The 22,587-nt window shown below is 37.7% G+C and overlaps 1 protein-coding gene across 1 annotated transcript in view; it reads right to left on the bottom strand.

Moving 5' to 3' along the window:
* Nucleotides 1-17,775, bottom strand: part of sorcs3b (sortilin related VPS10 domain containing receptor 3b) — a 144,983-nt gene extending 127,208 nt beyond the window's left edge. The window contains exon 1 of the mRNA XM_055162445.1: nucleotides 17,389-17,775. Within this exon, the coding sequence (XP_055018420.1) occupies nucleotides 17,389-17,775 (387 nt within the window). The remainder of the gene's footprint in view (nucleotides 1-17,388) is intronic.
* Nucleotides 17,776-22,587: the final 4,812 nt, after the last annotated feature.

The following is a 22,587-nucleotide window of genomic DNA, read 5'->3' on the forward strand; positions in this document are numbered from 1 at the left end:
AAACAGAAAATATTGTGGAAGGCCCGGCCAAAATGCATAATATTAATTGTAATTCTTTATAAAAAAGCAGTAAATAGCATTTTTAATAGTATATGTTATGACTAAGTGATGAAAAAGTGAGGTTGCCTTTCAAAAAATGTCATTTTAAAAAACACCTAAAATAAAAGCAGTGCAGCTTTAGTCCAAGCATGAGGTAAAATAATAAAACATGTTTATTTTGTAATTCCAAATGAGTTTTAACAGGCCTGTCAGAGTCAACCAAAGGGCTGTATGTATATGCCCAATCTGGTGTATTACATGTTTTTGTCAGTTACTTAATTAGAAAAATTTGCACTTGAGATATTTATTTTTTATTTTATTTTATCTTCTTCGATGTACTTTCTTCACCTTGATTGTTAAGCTGCATTATATGTTCGAAATAAACAAAGAGTTTATAGTGGTAGAATTACTCTTGCAGTAAAAGGTAGAGTTAATGACCATTTGGGCCAGTTCAGCAGGAGTCCTGGAGATCAATATTTTTTTTTTCTGTGGTCTGCATTTTGCCTCAAGCCACAGCACCTGTGATCTAATGTACAGCGCTGGGTCTATAGTCTTGGTTATCTGGGCACCTGGGTCATAAAAAAACAGATCACCTCAAACCACAACGTTATAACTGGATTTGTCTGATCCACCGTCACATTTTAAAGATATATCTTGTAACTTTTCTGGTGGAGGATCCGCCAAACGCTTTCTCCAGCATTGACCAATATGTTATTTTGGTCAATCTTCTGCACACACACACGCACACACACACACACGCACACACGCACACACACACGCACACACACACACACACACACACACACACACACACACACACATACACACAAAGCTTTATTTGAACACTTTCGAAGTTCCCTTCCTTTCTAAGTTCCCTTGTGGGCTCATGGTAAAAAAGGGCTGTAGAAAATAGCAGAACATTTTAATTTCATAATTTTTGGTATTGGTTGCTCTGGATTCTAAACAATAGCATCAGTTATGAAAATATCCATATTAGTCAATCTTTAGTATAAAGCCTTTGGATCTTCATGGAGACCAAACCTGACCAAGTTATAGGTCAGATCTGTGAAGAGACAACCCTGCTTACAGTCAGAATGCCTGTTTTTTTTTTTGGTATTTTTGAGCTATAAAACCAACTGTAATTCAATAAATGTAAGGTAGAGCTGTTTAACATCATACTGTGGAACATTTCAGGCAGAGCATTGATCCATCCATAGAAAAAAGCAGGTTACAGACCCCAAACCAGAAAGTTACATAGTGCACCTTTAAGCAGGTTACGAGAGCAGTCTTTAGAAACTGTTCATTTGTAGCCTACTGCCGGTATCGTTTACAATGAAATCTAATTTGTTCCCAGGAACAAACATATCAGTTACTCAATATTTTGTGGCTATTTCAAAACTCTGGAAAATACATTATGGTTGATATAATGTCAGTAGTTATGTTTGGCACACCACATTTAACATGAAGGCTGAAAATGTTATGATCAAATAAATTAATACAGTTTCAGAATTTATAATCTGACCTTTTCCCACTGAGAGGTGTTTAGACGATGTGTCCCTGTGAGGCTTCCGTAGCTGTCACTATCCACCTCTAGTACACACTGTATTCAAATTAAAAGAAACAAAATCAGCTTTGACATTTTGAATTTAACAGGCAAAACTTTTTACATGGAAGTGTCGCTGTTTATTCCGACAGTGCCAGTGGGATAATTAATAAAGTCTCCCAATTTGAATTTCAATTTTGTCATTTTCCTCAATCAGAAAATGCATAAATTTGTTTTCATAACCTAATCACAGCTATAATATGTGTCTTCCACTCGCCGACAGTTATTAAACTAATTAATCACATGCAAAAACTGTCGCCAGTGATTCAGCATCTACTTTGTCACTTTGATCCAAATTAAAAAGGCAAGTGTGGACGTCAATATGGACAAAATCAAGGGACACACGGATACAGTTACTTTCTAATAGAGATGGAAGAAAATTGATAATAATGATAACAGGATATGCAAAATTAGAATATCCAGTTATTCATTGACACAAGAAACAGATGATTTAAAAAGGATTAAAAAATCTAGTGCAATCCTCCAAATAAGTGTATAAAGTAATATTTCTGCACTTTTGTATTTAATTTAGTGGTCCATTCATGTTTTCTGTAATACTTGAACCTGAACTAAGACATTTACTGGTACATTATATGATAAACGTGCTGTTTAAATCACGTATTTCTTCACGTAAGTCTACACTTTTGATTGCAGATTTCCGTAACCTATGTGCAGTTTTGATTGCACGTTCCTAAGATTATGAGCAGTTTTAATTGCACATTTTTTGACCTATGTCCAGTTTTGATTGCACAGTTCCTTGATATTTGTGCAGTTTTGATTGCACATTGGTAAGTCTATGTCCAGTTTTATTTGCACATTTCCTTGACCTCTGTGTTTAGATTGCACACCCCTAAGCTTATGTGCAGTTTTGATTACACATTAACCTTGACCTATATGCAGTTTTTATTGCACATTTCCTTGAACTATGTGCAGTTTTGATTGCACACCTATGCTTATGTGCAGTTTTGATTGCACATTTCTATGAATTATGTGCAGTTTTGACTGCACACCTATCCTTATGTGCAGTTTTGATTGCACATTTCTATGAACTCTGTGCAGTTTTGATTGCACACCTACGCTTATGTACAGTTTGAATTATAAATTTCCTTGAACTATGTGCAGTTTTGACTGCACATTTCTATGAACTATGTGCAGCTTTGATTGCACATTTCCTTGACCAATGTGCAGTTTTAATTACACATCCTCTGTGTTTTAATTTCACATCTCTTTACGTCTATGAGCAGTTTTGATTACAAGATCGTCATTTATCTATGAGTTCATTTTTTTAGCACATTCCTAATGCATTAACTAAATTATCATCAGAATAGTATTACTGAGTTAAAAAGCAAATAAATAAATAAATACTGGTTTTCATTTGTCAATATCACCCACCATCACTGCTAGAAATCTAAAATAATGCTGCATGCAGCTTGATGGCAGGCATCTATTTGGCCCTCAAAACCACAGTCCTCAGTCTTAAGTGCTGAGAATGTACTGAAAGCTTGTCTTGATGGGTTTGCATTATCATTCACGGGTGATTTATAAAACAGGGCCACACTTGGATGTCATTTAAAGGCACAAAAAAAGATTAGCTTGAGTTATTACCATGGTGCGATAAAACGGTGCAGGCAAAAACAATAGGGGGAGTGCATTTTCAGTGTCAATGTTCAAGATTGGTGGAGCTGGATGGCGTTTGGACCCCCTTAAGGCTGCATCAGCGTGTCATGGTAAGAGAGCGGACAGGGGGCCCTAAAGAGGTGAGACAGCTGCGAGTGATGAGCTGGTGTGTGGGAATGACGGGGTAAAGGACATGAGGACAGAAGAGGACAGATACATAAGGTACAGTATATAAAGTAGTATAGGGTTGTATGGTAATGTCACCTCAAAGAACACGCCAGGCTAGCATTGCATCTGTTACAAGTATAGGGGAGACAAATTTAATTGTAGGGGTGGGTGAAATAGCCAAAAACTTTCATTTAAATTTTTGTAGTGTTGTATTAAAATGTATTTAAAGGTCCTATATTGTGCAAAATTGACTATTGTGCCTTTAAGACTTTAGAAGATGTTAGAATGTTGTTACCTCATCAAAAACATACCTAGAGTTGTGTTTTGTTTCATTCAGACATGTTTGAGTAACCTTTTATTTTTAGTCCATCTACATCCCCAAAGCTCAAAATGCTCTGCTCCACTTTGCAATGTGATAATGGTAGTTTTCAAGTTAACAGCTCCTTTTACCTTTTGTTCAGTTAGAGACCAACAATTCCAGGGCTGGAATCATTCAAATGAATCTTGTGAAGGTGTATGGAGTTTAAAAACACACTGGAGCACTTCCTGTTTTACCACATGACATCACAAAGTGGGGCAGAGTGTTTTCCATTTGAATGAAACAAAACACAACTCCAAGTATGTTTTTGAAGAGGAAACAACATTATGACAGATGTGTCAGAAGTGTAATATAGGTTGTTTAATGTAATGTAATAAAATAAAACATTGATTTCATGAACATAAACCAAACAGTCTTTTATCTGTGACATTTAAGACGGAAAATAAAATAATGAAAAAAAATCTATATATAATTAGATATGACTGTATTTAAATCATGATTAAATGTTATTAATTGCGATGCCTTATTTTACGGTTACTATTATTGTAAGAACAGACATCCCAGTTTTACGATCCCTCATGATCACTGTCACAATTAGCACAAAGATTTACTAAATTTATTGCTCAAGGAAATTGCTAGGACACAGTAGCTCACAAATTACAATATAAAAATAGTTAGGTTAGTGAGGTGATAAAAATGTAAAACATTGCAAAATAAAGGTAAAATATTTAGTCTTAATTAAATGAAATCTAATGTGATGTGAATATTCCCTTTGTTTGACTTTGTTTTTCTAGTGAAGTTGAACTATGGATGATACTGTTTTTATAATTTACTATTTTTATAATTTGTAGTTTTCTATTTGTTGATTATTTTTATGTCAGATGTCCCTCCCATCTCATTCAGTTACACGTGATTGCAGTGTGCATGAAGTGTCTTGCCCATGGACACTATGGCTTTTCTCATCAAGTGCTAACTTTGCAAGTACCACCAGATCTGAACCAGGTTTATGCTATTTTCTGATGTGTGTTACAATGTTTTCTCATCACAAACATACCTGGAGTTGTGTTTTGTTCCATTCACACATGCTGAACACACAAATCCTGCATATATCCTACCACTACATGACATCACAAGTTGGAACAGAGCATTCTGAGTGTTGGGGATATAGACAAACTAATAATAAAGGGTTACTCAAACATGTGTGAATGAAAGAAAACACAACTCTGGATGTGCTTTTGAGGCAATAACAACATTATAACATGGCTTAAAGCTCATAATTATACACAATATAGGACCTTTTAAATACATTAAAAACAAAAATCAACATTTATCAATTTGAGGAACAAAAATTAAGATGCATGTTTTTGGTTTTGCCCGCCCCTACAATAGTGAATTTTGTGTACCTTTAAAACGGGACTATAGTACTAGGGCATGTCTGAAATCGGTCTGTCTGAAGAAGTCCACGTATCACAGTTTGTGAACCACGAATGTGTGGATAAAACTGATTAACCTTTGATTCATGATCCCTCAACCCACTGTGTCACTACTGGCCAGACTGGAGCATAGCTGGCATATTACAATTACTTTTCACCTTCAATTTACTACAGTTGCGCACTTTGTTAGCTACCATGCAGTCTGAAATGTCAGCGACTATTATGCAAATCAGCGTCGAAAATGGGTGCATATTTTTCACACTAAAAGAATGTGTTTGCTCCAGGTTGGGTGACATGTGTTCCGGATCAAAACCATGTCAAAAGCATAGGGGCCGGTCCTAATGAAAAGTGCATCAATAAAAGGTTTTACAAGGTCAGATATCACTCAAGAGCTCTCACACTGTGTCTTTTAATCAAGGACGTTTTTCCCTTCGAATAACAGCGGAAAATATGTCTAAAGGCAAAATGCTGAGACTTCACAACAACAAAAACATATCGTTTGTCTGTCTAATGCACTGGCTTGGATTGCAAAACTTAACGCAATCAAATCAGAATTTAATTATCAAATGGAATTTTTGTAGTTAATTGGACGGTGTAAATCTTCTTTTCGTTCAGGAGTTCAATGTTCAATGGTCATCTGGTGCATTGTGTAACTTTTCTGGTAGAGGGTATGTCAAATGCTTTTCTCCTTGGCGATATTATTGCTTTGGAATGTTTCACAGTATGGTATTAAACCTTTCTATCATCATGGAGACCAAACGAGACCAAGTTACAGGTCATATCTGTGGAGAAGCGACCCCACTCACAGTAAGAATGCCTGTTTTTCTAGGTATTTTGAAGCAGTAAAAGCACCTGTAATCTCCATAGAAACAAGCAAAAACAAACCCCCAACCAAAAAGTTACACAGTGCACCTTTAAAACATCGGAAGGCTGTTACCAGACCAGCCCAAACCATACGCTTTGACAAAACTTTACAAAGATGAGTGAATCTGGATCTGTCTCCCTGATTTCAGATGGCAATTGTGATTGACAGGTGGATTAACCAATCAGAGAGATGCATGTTCCATTCATGTCAAAAACAAATATGGCTGCTTACAAAGTGGGAAAAATCTCAAAAGCAAGGATTTTTACAGAGCTAACAATAAAAACTGCAAACTATTACTTATCTTACATAAAATAAGTTGTATATTTTGTTCTGAATCATAAGAGAATTTTGGAGAGGAGATGTCTTCTGCATTTGAGAGAAACATGACACAAATTTGCAGCTGTGGTTGGATTGTCTCAAGTTTGGAAAGAGGATCGTTACGCTCTTTGGTCCGATTCCAGACCCTTCTAGATTCAAGAGACTGGCTGGTCAGGCAAGGGAGGCTCAGGGCGACACAGCCAATACACAACAGAGGCATAATGAGCCATAATGAAGTTAGTCAGTTAACTATAGGCAGGGCATTTTCACTCTCAAACTCATCCTTTTTGGAGTTGGACTTAGTAACTCAGAGTAGAATAAATTCCTAGTGTTTTGAGCCAGTACCATCAAATTGAAAATGGCTTCTGGATGGGAGTCTGGATCGCAATAACAGTGTCCAGATGACCGTCTCTACATTGCAGTTAATTAGGTAATTAGAATGTCCTCAGAATACAACATAATACTCATTATTTATTGAAAAATTCTGTTAGTCCTGTACTTTAGACCTACTAAAATGTTTTAAAATGCATGGATTTCTTGTACAGAAGTACCTACTCTCTCAAATGTTAAAGGTACCATCTTGAGTATCCACCAAGTATTTTCTCCATGGAGATATTTTTGATATACCTAGAAAGTCTCACCGTACGGCTTTATACTTTATACTGTTTTCATCTTGACAAAGCAGTAGCACCGCCAGACAAAAGTTACAGGTCAGATCTGTGAAGAGGTGACCCCCACCTAGTCTGATTCATCAGCCGGTTTCACTTCGTGGAAACCATCTGACCTCACAGCATTAGAATTTGTTTGCTTGATTTTAGGCTGCTACTTTTTTTATTTAACCAATCGGTGCTATTTGGTCATGACGTATGTAATGCACTGCTAACAGGGCTAACTGGTATATTAAAATTTTTCCAAATCCTGTAGGAAGAAGGGCAATAATGTCTTTCCCTTTGATAAAATTCACCAAATATTCTCTTTGTTGTGGCTTTAAATCCTTGATCTTGGGAATCGTTGCCAAAAGAGAATGTATGGCTCTTTGCTGATTAGCTGATGCACAGTCTACAACTTCCGGGGTTTTTGCAAACTGTCTAGTGTATTCTGATTCCTGACCTAGTCGCTGGAGAGAAATGAAATTGAGCGGAGGCACTAGGTGGCACCAGCCTGGGTAACCCCCACCAGCAGTGAGAATGCATGTTTTTAAGTTGTTTTTTAAGTTTAATGCCATACTGTGGAAAATTCCAGATAAAGTAATTATATCTTCATGGAGACACGAAGGTGGCAAACCCGATACAAATTACACTTTACTCCGCAAAGCGTTTTAACTGCACGGAACTGCATCCTGATTTTATTATTTATTTCATTCATAAACTATGAAAAGATATCAACCGTGTCATAACTTTAAACATTAAGAAATTAATGAAAAGAAGAAGAAAGAAGAATATTATTATGTTATCTGCCCCCTTTTTCAGACAATGCAGGAACACTAGCTACTTTAAAACATGTCAATACTTTTCATTTCAATAATAAATATGAATCAGTTGCAGATATCAGATATGTTCACTTTAAGGACAACGACTTAGTTTTCTTTTTCATACTTACACAATGAGCAGGATTTTATGTTTTTCTTAAAAGTGCACTGTGTAACCTTTCAGGTGGAGGATCCGCTGCCTTCTTGTCTCCACAGAAATATTAATCACAATGGAGAGAGATTAATGGTCAGATCTATTTTTGAGCCTTAAAACACCTGTAACTGAACAAATGAAAAGAAGATATGTTACAGACAAGTTGCTCCTTTAAATTCCATTTTCGATTTGAAACATAAATTGCTCATCTTACTGTGATCGCTTTTACATTCCAATTTCCTGAAAAATAAAAGTGTGAATGTGGATTGGCAAACCATTCCATTTGATTTTATGGATCAAGGACTTTGTATGGAATCAGCCCGGCACGTTAAACTCAATGACTGCCGATGTAATGAGGCGCTCTTAAGCACAGGTGTCCCCCAGGGCTGTGTCATTTCCCTCTTTTTATTGTCTATTTTTACCAATGACATTATGTGCAACAATAATGGCCCTATTCTGATTAACTGTAGGGACAAATGCAGCCCACGAGGAACATCTCATTTTTACTCAGTGAGAGAAAAAGAAAAAGGAAGTTTGCTGATTTTATAGCTTGGTTCAACTCTACCCAACCTCTTGTCAAAATATGCAAGCCAAAAGCAAGAATCTGTCGCTAAGGGTTGCACTTTTCAATTTCTATTAAATGTATTTTGGTAGAGCCTCACAGGGCTTCACAAATTTGTTGATTTAACAAACAGAAAGTTCACATCACACAATGAAATATTAACACTGATGCATAAGTAATAAGACCAATGAAAACAACTCGAACGGTCTGTCTAAAACTATGAGCTTACAATAGATTAAATAGAGAAAATATAGTGTATAATTTTAGAATTCATTGCATCGCTTTAAGATTTTATAGCTATTTTTACACTTTTATTTCCATATATACTGTAAAGCTACTCAGTTTTAATGGTAACTCATTTATAATTCATTTGAGCAATGTTTATGCTGGCAATAATAAGCCACTTATGAATGCTGTTGGGTTTAAAACAAATGTATCAACTAACAGACAATCAGAAAACATATATATATATATATATATATATATATATATATGAAGCTCAGACCTGGATTTAAATGTGAATTAAATGTTTTTCTCATTACTTTTATGCTGATTTACTCATGTCTGTATGGCACAATGGCAAATAATTTGACATGCGCTGATACGATACTGGTTTTGGATATCAGCACCAATGTTTTTCATGGATCTGAAATCGGTTCAAAGATCTCACTTTAGTTGTTTTGCAATTTTTGTTTGTAAACTGGTGTAATAAAACTATTTCCTGACCAGTGTGGGTCAAAACTAGCCTGATTCATCAGCCGGTTTCACTTTGTGGAAAACGTCTGCCCTCGCAGCATTAGAATTCGTTCGCTCGATGGTAGGTGGGTACTTTTTTTTATTTAACCAATCGATGCTATTTGGTCATGACGAATGTAATGCACCACTAACGGGGCTAACTGGTATATTAAGCTTTTCCCAAATCCAGTAGGAAGAAGGGCAATAATGTCTTTCTCCTTGAAAAATTCACTAAAGATTCTCTTTGTTCCAGCTTTAAATTCTCAATCTCGGGAATCGCTGTCAAAACAGAATGTATGGCTCTTCACTGATTGGCTGGTGCCCGAATTTGCACTTCTGGGGGTTTTTGCAAACTGTCTATTGTATTTTGAATCCTGACCTAGTCGCTGGAGAGAAATGAAATTGAATGGAGGCACTAGGTGACACCAGCCTGGTTAGGTCAAAACATTTCTTAATATGAAGTTGTATTTTTTTCAAAGCTATTTTATATTCACTTTAAATGATAAATAACAGTAACAATTCACCTCTTTTACTTAAAACCAGTGTATTGACTTGTATCGGAACAGAAAAAGCTGAATCGGTGTATATCTACAGATAATAAAGAAACCATTACTGGTTTGGGCCCCTTAATGGAATTTTTGTACCTATCCCGCAATGATACAAAGGATACAAGGGTACAAAGGGTACAAAGAATTGGATACACCTTGTCTTACTTTCATGATGTAACTCTGGCCACAATTAACTATCTCACTAAAAACACACATTACAGACTTTTCTTACAATGTACAATTTATTACAAATTAGTGGTGGATGTGGTCTGATATACCTTCTAACTCCAAAAGGCTGTTTCCTCACTGTAAACAACAGAAAGCAGCCAGTCGTGAAGAGATATTGGATGTGTGTTTTATCTTATCTAGACGTGTAGCAACAAAATCAATTTTTAATTTAACTCCTCATTATTATTATTTTTAATTATAGTGGTCTCCAGCAGTCCATTGAACCGGCTAAACAAAGGGTCCGGCTGTGTATTTTGGTGAGGGATGTCTACGCTGTTTGAGGTAACTAAAACTTTGTGCAATAAACTTTTATGTCTCACTTTTTTTTTTTTACTTCACAGAAATACAATTAGATATACACTGCAAAAAGTAATATCAATGTACATTTAAATTACTTAGATTGAGAACTTGGTTTGAGTAGATTTGACTAATAAGTACAATTATCTAACAATGGAATAAGTATTTCTTACTTGAGTCAAACAACATAAGATTTAGTTTCTTAAATTAAAAGGTTCACTGCGCAAATTTTCTGGTGGAGGATCCGCTACCTACTTTTTTTGCCTGGAATGTACATTTCCATCTAGCATTTATTCATTACGGGAGTCTCTGTTGCTCAAAAAGACACTCATTCCTTCTGTGAATAGGAGCGACTCTCCACAGATCTGATTTGTAATGTAGCGTAGTGCTATAACCTGCTCGTCTCCCTCATGAGCGATAGGTTTAATCTCTACTGTGGAACATTCGAGGCAAAGAAATAACATTTCCATGGAGACATCAAGTGCCAGACTCTCCACTAGAAATGTTACGTCCTTTAAGTGCAAAGAGTTGTTTTTCTTATCTTTAGAGTAACAAGATGGATTTTCGTAAGTACAAAAACACTTGTTCCATTGGCAGATAATTGTACTTGTCAAGTGAAACTTACTCAAATCAAATTAACATTTTCTCAATTCAAGTCTTTTTAACCCTTAAAGATTAAACTTTCTGCAACATACTCAAGCACTCATTTCAGCCTAAGAGTGTATTTAACACAATCCCTCATTAGACACCTAAAGACTGTATTGATTTAAAACTGTAGCTGTCTAGACAAAAGAATATCCAATCTTTCACAAAGTTTTCCACACAACCAAATGTACTTAAATGTACTTAAAATACCATGTCATTAAATGTTTGCCGGAAGGTTTTCGTCTAAATGCTGACCTCTTCTCCAAACTAGATGAAGTTTTAGGATTAAATATATGAAACTTTTATTGACTTTGTGTCTTGATATTCCAGTGTAACGTGATATTTGTCCAGTGTCCATGTATGTTTCTTTATGTTTTATGATGCATGTTTTCCAATGTTGGCAAAGTTAACTGAATTTATTTCCATGAACAAACTGTTTTTAGCCAATAACTGCACTCCAGCTTTTTCTGTTCTGATATCAATATTGATACTAGTATTTCAGTACTTTTAAATATCGGCAGATACCCGATATTTACAGATACCAGTGTAGGGATGGAAAATGGCATTTATTTTAATTATATTTATTTTAATATTATTTTTTATTAAAACCCAGTTAACTCATTACACAAGAGATCCAATTGTGTTATGTAACTATTACTTATCCTTCAAATCACCACTGAAAATCCTTGTATGACTAAAGGCTCAAACATTTTGAGATGTTCCAGTCCAAAATCAGCGAGTAAATAGTCTTTTTAGATTTAATTAAAGGCCAAACCAGGATATCAGCTGAATCGATCATGGAAACGAACTCAATCCAGCTCATTTTTCAGTAAAAGCGGCAATATTCTCTATCAGTATGGGTATCAGTGCTTTCCTAATGACATATGAAACCTCTTCGGGCATATTTTTGATGAGAGAACAACATTATAACATGGTAAAACGCTCCAAAAAGTCACATTTGCAGCACATCCTCTCTTTAAAAATTAAAAACCTTTTATCATTGTAAGTCATATGATAATAGACTAGACCTGTCACAGTTATTACTATATTGACTTACTGTTCAATACATGAAAGCTGGAACTATATATTTTTGGACATTGTACATTTTCTTTGCAATAATGGGGAGATTTGTATTATTTTAGTTGGAATATGAGAAGATTAGAACTGTAGAAGGTTGAATAAGTAACCTCTCTAATCAGGTCATTCTGCCAGTTCATTCAACAGTATTATTATATTAGTTATATATCTCTGTTTTAATATATCATACTTAAATATTTGTTATTGTGACAGGCATATTATTGACCTTACCAGCACCAATGATCTGAACACAACTCAATCAAACATGCACTTTATATCTAATATGATCTTGCAGTCCAAGTCTAACCGCTATAGCTGAGATATTTTTGTATTATCGTACTATATTTCTGTACATATATATTTATTTAATTACGCCTTATTGACATTGATCTCTTGCTATTTTTGCTACTTATTTTGTTCAATTTATTATTACCATTTATATTGTTGCTTTTTGTGTGAGTGTGTCTAAATAATTTCCCTTGTGGATGAATAAAGTTTGTCTAAGTCTAAGTCTAAGCAGAAACCCGTACTGATGATTGCGTGATTATGTGACCATATTGGCAGAGGCGGAGCTCCCTAGACGCCCTATCAGCCAAGTCTGCCCCTAACTGCTGTCCTAGTTCAGTTTCGGCCGGGGACTTAAGAAATTGGTCGATCACAACCTTAAAAAATCATTTGGTGCCAATACGGGGCTGCATCCAAACAGGCGGCTGGCTCGCTCACTGAGTCTGATGCCTTAAAGGGGGAGAGGGGAGGGGCCCGAGCTTCCCCAGTGAAAGATGTCTGCCTTTTAAAGGGGATCAGTCGTGAATTCAAATCATAGCGAAGACTCCAGGGTGAGAGCTCAGACGCAAATATTGATTAGAAAACTGGTAGAATAAAAAGTGGGTTAATCTCTCATTTGCTTGAGATAATATGAACCGTTTTCCACACTGAAGTAAATATAGAATTCAAATATTGTTGTTTAACTGCATTTTTCAACTTCAAAAACAGAATTCTTTCCTGATTTAATGTGTACAGTACTATGGTTTAGCAAAATGAAGTATCTAGAATGTCCCACAGTATAGATTAAACCTGTCTATAATGAGCAAGACAAGCAGTTTACAGCACTATGCTACATTATAATGCAGATCTATGGAAAGTCGCCCTTATTCACAGAAGGAATTATTGTATTTTCGAGCAATAGAAACACGTGTAATTGATAAACGCTATGGATAACTTTAATGTCATCTCATTTCAGTCAAAGCAATAACATCTCCATGGAGACAAGCAGGTGGTGGAGTGTTCCTTTATTTGAAATTGTGCACTTTTAATCACACGTAGTAATACCTCAGATATTTTTCTTCACTCTAATTTCGTTCATTCACCAATTTATAACATTTATTCGTGGTCAGATTAACTGTCTTCTCCTCCCATGACGTAATCCACACCGGCAAGCTCTATCTATCTATCTACCGCGTTCATTCAAGCAAGTAGGCGGATTACGCAATGACAGCAGTTCTAGTACCAGAAATTAAAGATGCAATATGTAACGGTTCAGGTAGAAAGCCCAGCATCAAGTGAAATCTATGGTTATGTTACTGCTTTACGTCGAATGTTCCGCAAAATGGCAATAAACCCACAAAAATGATGATATCCTCCTGGGAATCGAAGAAAAAAAGTGTATTGCAACATATATTTTTTGTGATTTTCTATCTGTTTGGAGGTTCATCCATGTGTCCAAATCCATGTGACGATAACAACCTAACGAAAACAACTTTCTGATCTCTGACAAGCTTCTACAGTCACCTCAAAATGTTTTTAGACTCCTTTTTAATTTCTTCTTCTTTGTTTTTTTTAATCATAGTGCAGCCACAAACTAACTACTATTAAATTGTTGTTGTTTTTTTAAATCCTGGAGTCGATGTTCACTGTAAAGGACACAAATGACTGGACCGGGTCTCAGGAGGATATACCACCAGAACCGCCAGTCTCCTCTACATCTTCATCTCTTCCTCCACCTATGTCTCCCTCACCTGTTCATATTATTTAAAGGCACACTGTGTAACTTTTCTGGTGGACGCTTTGTCACCTTCTTGTCTGGAAGTATTACAGTATGACATTTAACTTATCGATCTTGGATTCATTCAATTACAGGTGTTTTATTGCTAAAGAAGACATGCATTCTCACTGTGAGCGGGTTCACCTCTCCACAGATATGAACTGTAACTTGGCTCGGTGGCATCACTAGCTTGTCCCCATGGAGATAAATCAGTTTAAAGGTTCTATATTACACAAAATTGACTCTTGTGAGCCTTAAGTCATGTCAGAATGCTGTTCTGTTTCATTCACATGTTTGAGTAATCCTTTATTTTTAGTCTGTCTACATCTCCAAACCTCAAAATGCTCAATTCCACCTTGTGATGTCATGTAATGGTAGTTTTCAAGTTAACAGCTACCTTTTTTACCTTTTGCTGAGTAAAGATCAGTAATTCCAGGACTGAAATCATCGAAGTGATTCTAGTGAAGCTGTATGGAGCACTTCCTGTATTACCACATGACATCACAAAGTGGAAAAGAGTGTTTTCTAGTTACGTTTACACTGAAACGAATCACCGTATCGGAAATGATTTGCGTCCAGACACGTCATTTCTGTGTCCGCAAGCCTTCCCTATCCACACAGCTTTGAGCATATTTGTTTACGTTTGACAGAAACGAAACTTAAAACTTGCATGATTAATGTGCATAAACTAAGCACGCAAAAAAAATAAAAATAAAAACAGCTCGCTATTGTGCGCTGATGTGGTTCAGCCTCTGTCGGACTAAAGGACACGGCTCAGTGGATTATATGTGTTCTTTCTGTGACAGAGGGGTGTTCTGCTAATGGTGAGTCTGTTCTGTGCTTCTATCATGTTGGAGATGGTTCATGTTAAACTTTTCAGAGATTATACGTCTGCAGGTCATACGCATAGACTGTATATATGAACGGTCCTATATTCTAGCCTCTTAGCGTTTTGGCAATGAATTACATCGCGGTGCATAGACCTACATCAGAGTATCAACGTTGTCAGGCGTCCACACAGTGCCAGATCAGGTCCGTACTGAACTCGTGGGAGCTGGCGGCACCAGATCGTTCCTTCTCTAGAGTCGTTTTCCATCGAATTAGTGTGGATGAACACTGCATCCACAACGAAAATGACTGAAATACATACTAGTGTGGATGGGGCCTCTGTTTGAGAGAAATACGCAGACTATTCAACCCAATACCCAACTACTTGTATATTTTCAATGAGGATGAACCCTTCAAAGCCATACTGTAGAATCTTTGAAAAAAAAAAAATCATTGAACACAAACAAGTGGCAGACAGTCTACCAGAAAAATTACATAGTCCCCCTTTAAGTCTTTCCCAAAATGGCCGACTACATCACACAATACCCCAGCCTCGCACCTCTATTCACTCTCCAGACAAGACAAGAGGAAACACGCTCCCAGTCAATAGAACATGGTTAAGAGGGCGGGCTTTAAAGGGCTTGTATGCATGTTTTATTCCCATGGCTGAGTTCAATCTTTGTTATATCTTGTATAAATCCGACTGCACACAACAAAAATACCCGCTTTGATGTTCCAGACAACCGGCCAAATCAAATAATAGCAGGAGCCCCATTTATACAGCTATTGCACCTTTTATATCGTACAATTCTTTTATCAAATCTGAACGGCGACTGCATTTTGCGATCATCTTCTTTACTCCACACCCCATGAGACTTTACATCTTGGTCACATCAAAGGCAAAAGTGAATATTTGATAAAACTAGCTGGGACCTGGGGAATGAGGTAATTTCCCTTCAAATGTCCCTTTAAGATTGGATTTATTATCACTCATTTATGTCTAACGCGGTCTTGGATCCTAAAATGTCATCAATTTCAGAGGGGCAGTTTGGGACTTGCATTCAGGGAGCATAGAGCGGGTGGAGACTGGATAAATCTATGGTGGAAGAGTGGCAGGCGGAGGTGACAAGCCGATCAGCGGTGATGCAGTGAGGAGTGTCCGATGCACAAAGGCCCGCCACAGGAAAGATATAGCACTAATATATTTTTATGACATGTTAATGTGCGTTTCTGAAAAAAAGTCACGGGGAAAGGGGCACATTACCAGTTGCTTTCAAAATAAGAGCACAAGGTCTAAAGTCGTTTCATAATAAACGGGAAATAACAGTGTGGAGTGTTTTCTTTATAAAACTGTATAGATTTTTCTCCACCCAGTGGAAGTAATAAATGACAATGATTTCTTGTTTTTCAGCCTTGTGTCTAATGTTTTGTTCCTGAAATCAAATTCCTAATTGTGCTATGTGTGTTCAACATCTTTTTAGAGAAAAAAAATGCAAAACAAAACAAATAAAGTACCCGAGTCTGATTTAAGAAGTCCTACACCCATAAGGGCCACATTTGGCCCCTGGGCCTGTAGGGCCTGGCAGGTCATTCGCCTTAAAAGGGAACTTGTTTATAAATCGTCTTGTTTTATTTTCAGACTTAATCCTGCCATAAACAAGAAGCTGAACAAAGAAAAGAGTGTTCCGCAGGCAACTCCAGAGATGTGTGCAGTGATAGATGTGCTTTGCATGCTGCATATGTTAAAGAAGAGATAGCATCTCCCACTTTGTCTTTTTGATGATAAAATTGTGTGTAATCTCATTGTGGGTGTGCAGTGGTGCACTCTTATCTTTAAACAGTACACAATTCACTAATGCACACTCAAGTGAAATGTGTTTGTGTAATTTGGACACAAGCACTGCACAAGTGCGAGTCAAATGTTAATGACACACGCGCGTTTCTTCTGCCAAAACAGCACACAGCGCATCACATTAAGGGCCAGATCGGACAACTGCACCTGCTTCAAAGGCTTCTACTGATGATTTCATTTATAATGAATGTGCTGTGATGACTGGTAAAAGGCTCGCGCTCCCCAGTGCACTGTGTCACATTAATTAACTGGACCTTGTAAAGTTGGAGTGACACGCAGTTAGTTAGAATGAATTATTCTGCGAGTTTGATGCAAGAGTCTCTGAATGTGATCCAGCACAGATGCGCGCACTGCGCACTGAGCCACTTTCTCCACACACAATGAGAACACATGACAAAGGAGATATATCATACAATACAATGGCACCAGCGAGAATAGAGCTGTTTGGAGGAGAGTGCTTTTTGTGTCTCTGGAACAATCTTGTGCGTAAAATAAACACCACAGATATGGAGGATAGGGTAACAATAAGTTGAATTGTAAGTGATTGTGCTTTGTGAAAAGTGTATTACATGTGGACTGTACAGGACTCACGCTGCTGTTATGTCCGGACCAGTGCACCATCGCCTGGTTGTGCGCGGAGTCTCCCGCCAAAGCGAAGGTGGACGTGTCCAGGTGGGGTTCATTCTGGCGCGGGCTGGACACTCGGGCTTCCTCCCCCGGGCGTCTCTGCTCCGGTCTGGGGTTAAACCCGAACTGTACCGTGTCCACAAAGCTCTCCCTGGACTGCGCTTCGGCACTTATACTCCTCTCCACTGAGTCCGCGTGCGATGCTCCCACGCTGCGCGACTTCCTCGGCTTCATCTCCCCCTCCAGAGGTTGTGAATCAACTTCAATAGACATGTCACCGTACTTTCTCCCGTTTATTTCCACATCTGCTGGTGTTATTTCTCTTGGTCCACTTTGCTCGCTGTTCTCCATCCACTCTTCATTATTTCCAGCATTAACAAACCCTGTTCCAGACGCACTGAAAACTTTCGCGTCTCCCCAAAGAGACACAAGCACCCCGGCGTCCTTTTGTTTCACATCATGGAGGTAAAATCTGTTCGCAGATGCTGAAGTTATTTCCGCCTTTACAAAAATAAACTTGAAATGAAAAGGATTGAGTAGAGCCAAAAGAGCCAAAGTCCAAAGCATCCACAGTCCGGGCATTGTGTGCGCTCTCCTCCGCGGCTGACACGTCTAAAAAGGAGTCTAGAAACGGCGCTGGTGCTTTAGAGTGAAATATTCAGGGTGTCACCAGCCCCATGTTTACGAGCAGAAGGCGCTCCCACTCGCGTCTAGGATTTAGTCAAAGTGAGGGCTTCTGTGGGGAGGTGCTGCGCATCATCCAAACGCACGGAGGAGAGAGTGACTGCAGGTTAGAGCGCCCTGCATCTCTCTTTGGACAATAACAACAGCTGTGCCGTGCGTAAATCCGTTTGGGACAGGCTGGGTTTCATAGCTCGTTATTTTTACTATTGCAAAAGTTTGTCACGTAATAATTTGTTCCTGGTTGTTTTATTTCTTTGTTATGTAGTGCAATCTTTTGAAAGAGACGTGATTTGCATGTGTCCATCACCAGTCATTTTGTGTGTTTGTGGGACAAGCAGAGAACTGGCCGTATACAATGAGCAAATGTTTTGTTTTTTTCTATTTTGTTTTTTCGAATAGTCTTAATTATTTAGTCCTGGATATTTTATTTCTTAGTTATTTTGTGCCATTCTGTGGAAGAGCCGTGATTAACATGTGTCACCTGTCAGTAGTGTGTTTGTGCGGCAGGGAGGGGGCATTCAGACCGCACTTTCTGGTCCTAATCAATTGCTGGTTTCATGCGTAAACACAGCAGAGCGGAAGAGAGCGCGCTATCCCTACGGTGACACTGCGCGACTTTTCTTTTAATTATGCCACGACGCACTCTGCCCGCGGCCCTCTCCGCACAGCACACAGGAAACAAAGAAGTCTGTGAAGTCACTTATCTTAATGACTTCTTGTGCCAACAACTCTTCAGCAACCCGGTTTTAATCTTTCCCATTTCTGATTGTTCATTTATTTTTTTACAACTTTTGAAAAATGGTGCTTTCTTCCGATCAATATGCCATTTGAAAGGTATTAGTTTCAATTAGTCCAGCCAAATGAATGCCGAAAAAAGGCAATTGGCATTTCCTGCTGACAGGGCTCTCCGTCTGTCTACAGAAATCCGCGGTTCTCTAAAGGGAGTCGTTCGCGGGCATAGAGGGACTTATCGGGGAATCTAGTGACGGCTGATTTAACTATGCCTCGACATGGGTGGGCCGAGGTTGAGAGAGGAGCGGTTATACAATCTCAATGACTCAAACAGCTCATGAAAATAGATGCACAAGTCATGACACAATGACTAGACAATGGGACCGGAAGTGGGACTGATGGAAACATTGTATAGGTATTTATTTATTCTCTTTTATAAGACTTGACACAGGCTTAGACAGAGCATGCAAACTTGAACTTGGGACCTTCTTGCAGTGCTAACCTTCATGCCACTCTGTATATGTAAGCAGATACCAGGGGTGTTACTCGGGATTGTAGGGCCCATGGTAAAGTAAAGCCCCCCAAATGAAGATGAGCAGAGCAAGACAGCTTTAAGCAGCTTAAAAATATGTTAAGTCCTTGTAGATTTTGCAGGGGCCTCCATGTCTGGATCATTCATTCTTAACTGTAATAAAAGAGGCAAATTCTTCAATTGGGTACTTTGGCACAGATATAAAGGAAATTTGGAAATCATCTCTGTATTATGAGCAAAGTCTGAAATTCCATTGAGTTTGATAACTTATCAATAGAGCAGGGTGATATAAAAGAGAAAATGTACGATATAAATGACTATGCATATACCCAAGGCAGCTTAAAGGCACAGTACCTCTTTTTTATGGTTTAAAAGAACTAGTTTATTTTTAGGGGTGTGCAGTGGTCCAAAGCTGTGGATAATTATGTTGTATATATATATTTATCTCAAATGACTTAATAAAAGAAACAAGTCAGCTGATTTCTGTTTTAAAACTATGATGCCCAGTGGGAGCTGACGTAGCAGTAAACATCATTATAACAAAGAGCTGGCGTCTTCATGGATAGCTGCAGATCACACTAGCAAGCAGAAGATTTTTATTAATTTGCACCAAAATCACTACACAATGCTGCCAAATCCTACGTGTATCACCAATTAGAAAAATACAATTGGAGAACAAAGTAAGTCCCTCATTGTGCAGAGAAACATTGAAACAACATCTTTTTAGTATGTCCAATCTCAGTCCACTGAAGGTACAGACTGTGACGCCACATGACGTCTTGTCTTCAACGTCTTCCAGACGTCCAGTATTGACGTTCCCAGGACCTCTGGATGAGAGCTAATTCTAGACCAAATGAAGTCATTGTTGATGTCTTTTCTACAATAAAAATAATAATAATAATGCATTTTGTATAGCGCTTTTCTGTACACACAGAGACAGAGCATTATTCATTCACTCCACACTCAGTGGTGTTAAGCCACTGCTTTAGACACAGCTGCCCTGGAGCAAACTGATGGAAACAAGGCTGCCAATCTGAGCCATTGGCCCCTCCAACCACCACCATCACTCACGAACACACCACCTTGCCTTGCCTAAAGAAACAACAGTTTTTGAGACTGGCGCCCTCCTGTCTGAAATCTGACGGGATCGGGCTTTGACAAGCCGGTATGGCCATGTTAAATTCAAACTCATTTTAGACCGTTTGTATAGGCCTACTGTTCCCAGGCTCTGTGCATAACTGCAATGCCATTTCAGACGCTGGCATAATGATCCAGTTAATTTAGTCTCAGCAGCAGGTTACTGGAAACGCATACAAAGGTGTAAAGCATTTCCAGTTCAATATGCTACTGAGTCATTCTAAGCTGCAGGAAAATGGCAGGATATAGTTATAGTTAGGTTCTCCACCTTCAAACTTCAAACGTTAAACTTAAAATTCACCAACTTTTCCCTGACACACAGAATTTCCATGACATAATGTCATATATGTCACTATGCAATATAGATATGATCTGCACATCCATAAGACGCCTAATGTTTAGTGGGACAGACCAATGACAAATATTGGTGGCAGTGTGAACGGGAATTGATAGGAAATATGGTATCTTGAAAATACGTTTTTTAAGAGTATTTAAACATGGCCGAATCACTCCAAATTCAAATTCAAGAAAGGACATGAGAAGGGAAAACAATTATAACATGGTTAAAAGCTCTGAAAAGTCAATTTTGCATAAAAGGTCTGCTTTAATACAGATGAGGGGCAGCTAAAATTCTAAAAATGGTCAGGTTCACCATCTGTAAATTTGCCTTTTAGGTATTATCCTTAAAGTTAAATGCTATTTTCTGATCTATGTTATAATGTTGTGTCCTCATCAAAACATACCAGGAGTTGTGTTTTGTTTCATTCATTGTTTAACACACAAACCCAATTTATTTAGTTTGAGTTCTCCTCTAAAAAACAGAAATCTCTCCATGCATCTTCACTAGAATTATCTGGGTAATTTCTGCCAATATCTACTAAAAAATGTAAAAGATAGCTGTAAACTTGAAAACTCCTGCTTCATGACATCAACAGGTGTAAAGAGCATTTTTATCTTAAGAGATGTAGACAGACTAATAATAAAGGATTACTCAAGCATGCTGAATGAAACAAAACAAGAATCCATGTATGTTTTTAAGGAGGTAACAACATGACCTATATCTTTAAACGTCTTCCAAAATACAAACATTTTTAAAGAAATATTTTTTGTTGCGATTCTTTATCACTGATTGAGCTGTAATGCCTCGATGAAGGTTTTCTATCCTCTATGTATCTTCATAAACAGCTCGTCCTCTGTGTTATTATTCATCATTATCGATCCTCTCTTTCCTTAAGTAGTGTTTGTGTAGGTGTCTACTGGCGTCTGGCCTGTTTTATTACAATGTACCGCTGTCATTGAGCCAAGCCCATCACCTCAGATGGAGCAGGTATCCACCACAGTGTAAACATCTGCTGATCTTAGCCTCAAATAAATCAAACACACATTACATTGAGCTGGAATTTATTACTGTCTCTCATGGTCTTATAGGGTCAAGTATATTTACCGCTATTATTACTGAATACACTTTTAGTTAATATGATGTACGGTTTGAAGGCCACAGTATTGATACTACAGTCAATGTCAATAACATTCCATGGGATATGAAGCTAACTGTAGGCACTGCTCTGTCTGAAGCTATTACAAGATAGGTAGCAAGATAGGTAGCATTAGTCTACAGTTTTTTTTTCTTTTTCTCTTCACAGATCAGACCTGCAACAAGTAGCGTCATGACTTTGATTAGATTTTTTTCCCTTATAGGAACTGTAATTGTCAGATTGGACTGACGAGTGTTGACAGTCTGAAAGTAATGAATGAAAGAATACATATGAATAAATCAGTTTGTGAGAGCTAGAAAAGGTTTAGATAGACATAAAGGGTATTACTATTTTCTGATCTAAGTTATTAAGTTGTTTCCTCATCAGAAACATACCTGGAGTTGTCTTTTGTTTCATTCACACATTTAACACACAAATCCTGCATATTTAGGCTGAGTACTTCTCTCAGACAGAAAACACTCTTGTTTCAACTTGCGATGTCATGTGGTAATACAAGAAGTGTTCCACTGTGGTTTTAAACTCCATACACCTTCACTTGAATCATTTGGATAATTTCAGCTCTGGAATTGCCAATTTCTAATG

The sequence above is a fragment of the Boleophthalmus pectinirostris genome, unplaced genomic scaffold, assembly GCF_026225935.1.
Source record: "Boleophthalmus pectinirostris isolate CB_2022bp ecotype Guang Dong unplaced genomic scaffold, ASM2622593v1 HiC_scaffold_5, whole genome shotgun sequence".
Taxonomy (NCBI): domain Eukaryota; kingdom Metazoa; phylum Chordata; class Actinopteri; order Gobiiformes; family Gobiidae; genus Boleophthalmus; species Boleophthalmus pectinirostris.